The sequence below is a fragment of the Mesitornis unicolor genome, unplaced genomic scaffold (assembly GCF_000695765.1).
Source record: "Mesitornis unicolor isolate BGI_N332 unplaced genomic scaffold, ASM69576v1 scaffold54780, whole genome shotgun sequence".
NCBI classification, from domain to species: Eukaryota; Metazoa; Chordata; class Aves; order Mesitornithiformes; family Mesitornithidae; genus Mesitornis; species Mesitornis unicolor.
The window spans coordinates 1-3,452 of record NW_010157332.1 but is presented as its reverse complement, the minus strand read 5'-3'; the positions used below and the strand labels follow the sequence as shown (position 1 = coordinate 3,452).

At 39.7% G+C, this 3,452-nt stretch overlaps 1 protein-coding gene across 1 annotated transcript; it reads right to left on the bottom strand.

Moving 5' to 3' along the window:
- Positions 1 to 548: 548 nt before the first annotated feature.
- GPR176 (G protein-coupled receptor 176) lies at positions 549 to 2,535 on the bottom strand (the record flags this gene model as incomplete). The annotated part of the gene is made up of 2 exons (XM_010179458.1): positions 549 to 1,656; positions 2,252 to 2,535. Coding segments are annotated over 2 exons (1,392 nt in total), but the record flags the coding sequence as incomplete, so codon positions are not given.
- Positions 2,536 to 3,452: the final 917 nt, after the last annotated feature.

Sequence of the window (3,452 nt, the reverse complement as noted above, 5' to 3'; positions counted from 1 at the left end):
TGGTAACTAATTTCTGCAAAAAGTCCAGAAAGTTTTATTTTTAACACTGATTTAAGAAATCGGCTTAACACAACATAGATGTACTTAATAATCCAGCTTCATTAATGAAATGTGCAGTACCTTCCTGTGTCTGCTTACAGGAGGTTAGGACTTACCCATTCTTCATCTGTCTTCTGCTCCCTACATCCTTTCCTATTAAGTTACTCAGTCCATTTTAATACAACATGAGGTTTCCCAGCAGACTCACTGCCATATTTCCATACTTCAGCCATACAGAGTGTTCCCAAAGCCATGTGTACTTTTTGAAAGTTAATCAGGCAGGTATCACTGTAGAGATTTCACAGATGAAACTAAGAATCGTGATCTTTTGATATAGTATTATCATGGAAACAAATTAATAAGGAACACTTACAAAATATTTTGTTTGTTAAATTACATTTGGTACAAAAAAATCAGCCTGTAACAAATTTCAGCATAACAAAGATCCATGGGATCACACATATAATAGAAGATGACCTTCCTCTGTCACTTAAAGCTCCTGCTCTTAACTAGGAATCCACCTTGGGAAAGATACTGACTTTATTGTTTCTGCTGATTTTTCTTTCTGCTTTACCCTTAGGCTGGTTTGTCTGGATTAGCTCTTCAGGGGTATTCCCCAAAGGAGGCAGGAGTCGCTTCTTACTGTTTCGGTATTCTGAGAGCCACTGTGGAGGCAGCTCAAAGGGTCCAAAACCACACTGCAGGGAATACTTGTCATTTATCACATCAGCTTCTGTGGGCACAGTTGGTGCCACCTGTGCTGCAGAGTCTGCAATCGTCTGTGGTATAAATTTGTGAACCAAAGTCTCTCCTACCTCTAAACTGGTGGTAGGAATTTCTTTCTGCTGAAAGTCACCAGACCCAATGGATTTGGTCTCATTCTCCTCATCTTCCGTTGGCTTGAAGATTTGTTGTTGCCCAATATGAAACATCTCCAGAAGCTGGCTTCCCGAACGGACACTGGCCTCCAGATTGGCATCTGCAACACCACCCGAGCTGACAATGTTCCTTCTGCTATACCTTTGGTGCAGCTGTACTAGTGTCCCCACTAAGCACTTCCGCACAGATTTGTTAATGGTTAAAAATAACAAAGGATTGGCCAGCAAAGAGACCTTGGGCAACCAAATGGCAGTGAGAAGCAAGAAGACTGAAATATCTGAAATATTGAGTATGGTGCGGTAGATCACGCAAGTCACATAGGGGACGCTGCAGAAAATGAATATCACAACCATGGAAAGCAGCATGGCATGAAGCTCAGCTTCTCGCTGGGAGGCATAAGGGATAGAAATGGTATTTTGGGGGGTCCTTAAGGCAGCTATGATGACTTTTTTCTTCTGGCTGGCACTCAGTGCCCTGCGAATAAGAATCATAAAGAGAAAGACCACAGCCACTGGTACAATCACAGTGGTGATGTTGTAGATGATGACATATATCAGGTGGCCAAGGGAGTAACTCCACGATTCAGAACACGTGGACATGGCATAAATATCAGACACATTGGTCACAGCAAATACTGGAATACTGGCCACTATTGCATGGGCCCAGATATAGATAACCAGGTCTCGGGATTTTGCATCAGATATTTTTCTTTCCAGAGGGTATAAAACAGAGTAGTACCTGCAAAAAAAAAAACAACAAACAACTCAAACCATTAAAAAATACAACTGATACAATGCGAAGAGTGAAGTCTATAATGAGCATAGTGCTTATGAGAAGAGTCTCAGGAGTGGTTGGAGCTTTTATTTTAGACTGATCTTCTACAGACAAAACCTCTACCTCAGACACCAGTAAATTTTTCTAAGAGGCAATGGCTTTCAACTTCCACAGTTAAAAATGTGCAGCTTGTCTATAGTCTGAAGTTGTCTGGCTTCAGATTCCATTACTGAACAAGAATTATTAACAAGAAGAAAGGATAAAAACTTCTCTGAAGACAAATGTATAGACTCAAAGTCCTTTATATATGTCCAGAGATATGAGAGTTAACTGAAAAATAAAGGTTTTCAATATTACAGAAAAGAATATTTATCCTAGTATGTTCTGGAACTAAGCTGTATGCTGTGAGCAAAGCACTGGAACAAGAACAGTTCATGTAATGGAATAAGGCAACACCAAATAGCATTTACAAGACTAATATGAAAGGAAGAAAAGGGTTTCTAAGAGAGAAAGAAGAAAGAAAGAAGAAGAAGGGATCCTGGCAAATTTGATCTCTTACCTGTCAAGAGCAATGGCTGGAAAACTAAGGATGGTCACTGAGCAGAAGACTTTGTGCAGAAACTTGGCAATTCTGCAGAAGAGCATCGTATAGATCCACCAGCAGCAGTGTGGACTGGCACTGAGGACAATGTCAAAAGGCACACAGACTAAGCTAGCACAGATCCCCGAGCAGGCCAAATTCTTAATAAATCGGTTCGTTACAGACTTAAGTACTGATGTTCTGCAAGTTGACCACAGCACCATGATGTTACCTGCAAGTACAGACAGGAAAGATAAATTAAGAGAAAAACAAACAAGAAACCAACCAAATAAACAAACAACTGCCCCCAAAACCCAACAACAACAATTTTAACAGATTTTAATGTTCTCTAGTACTGCAAATAAAAATAATTGTTTGGAGTTTGCCAGGAGTCACTGATGTGGACCATCAAACTGCCCAAACTAAAAAGTCCATGTAATGGCCAGTGGCTTTATAAATCTGACGGCTGAACACAGTAACTCCCCAGCCGTCTCCTCACAGCGCCTAGTATCAAATGGATTAGGGAACTTCAGAGGCAAATACCTGAGCAGGATCCAAACCACGTTTTCAGATGCTCATATTGACTCATGCATTAAGTATTCAAATACAGAAATTTGCTAAAGTGTTCATATATTAATAACTAGTGCATACTTGTTTTTAAATATAAAAATGCACTGTAAGTAAACATAAACATACAGTTTAAACCTGTTTGTGTGTAAGTGGATCACAGTGGCTTGCTTTTCTTTCCACTGCCCACTTCAATGGCACAGGCAGGCCTGTGTGAAGCCACATGCAGAAGAATTCGGTCTTTATTTTTTTCCAAAAATTCTATACATAATAGCACATAATTAAACAAATGGAATAGATGGGGAAAAGAAAAATACCTGATAACTTCACTAAAGTACACAGAGAATGCAACCACTGTTTTGCACTGTTTTGGATATTCAAGCCCTGTGCATTTTTTTTCAAATAGGGTGAATGGATAGCAGCAGAGCAAAAGTACAGAGAGAAACCAGCATTAGCTCAGACACTATTCTTCCCTTATCATTGTATATTATTCTGTCCAGATCTCAGGAAGAAATTATGTCTCAAAGAAACAAATTTTCCATCACAAATTTCCGTATGATTCTAACTCACGCAGCAACGGCACAAGAAGAAATGAAGCAATGGCCAAATGCCG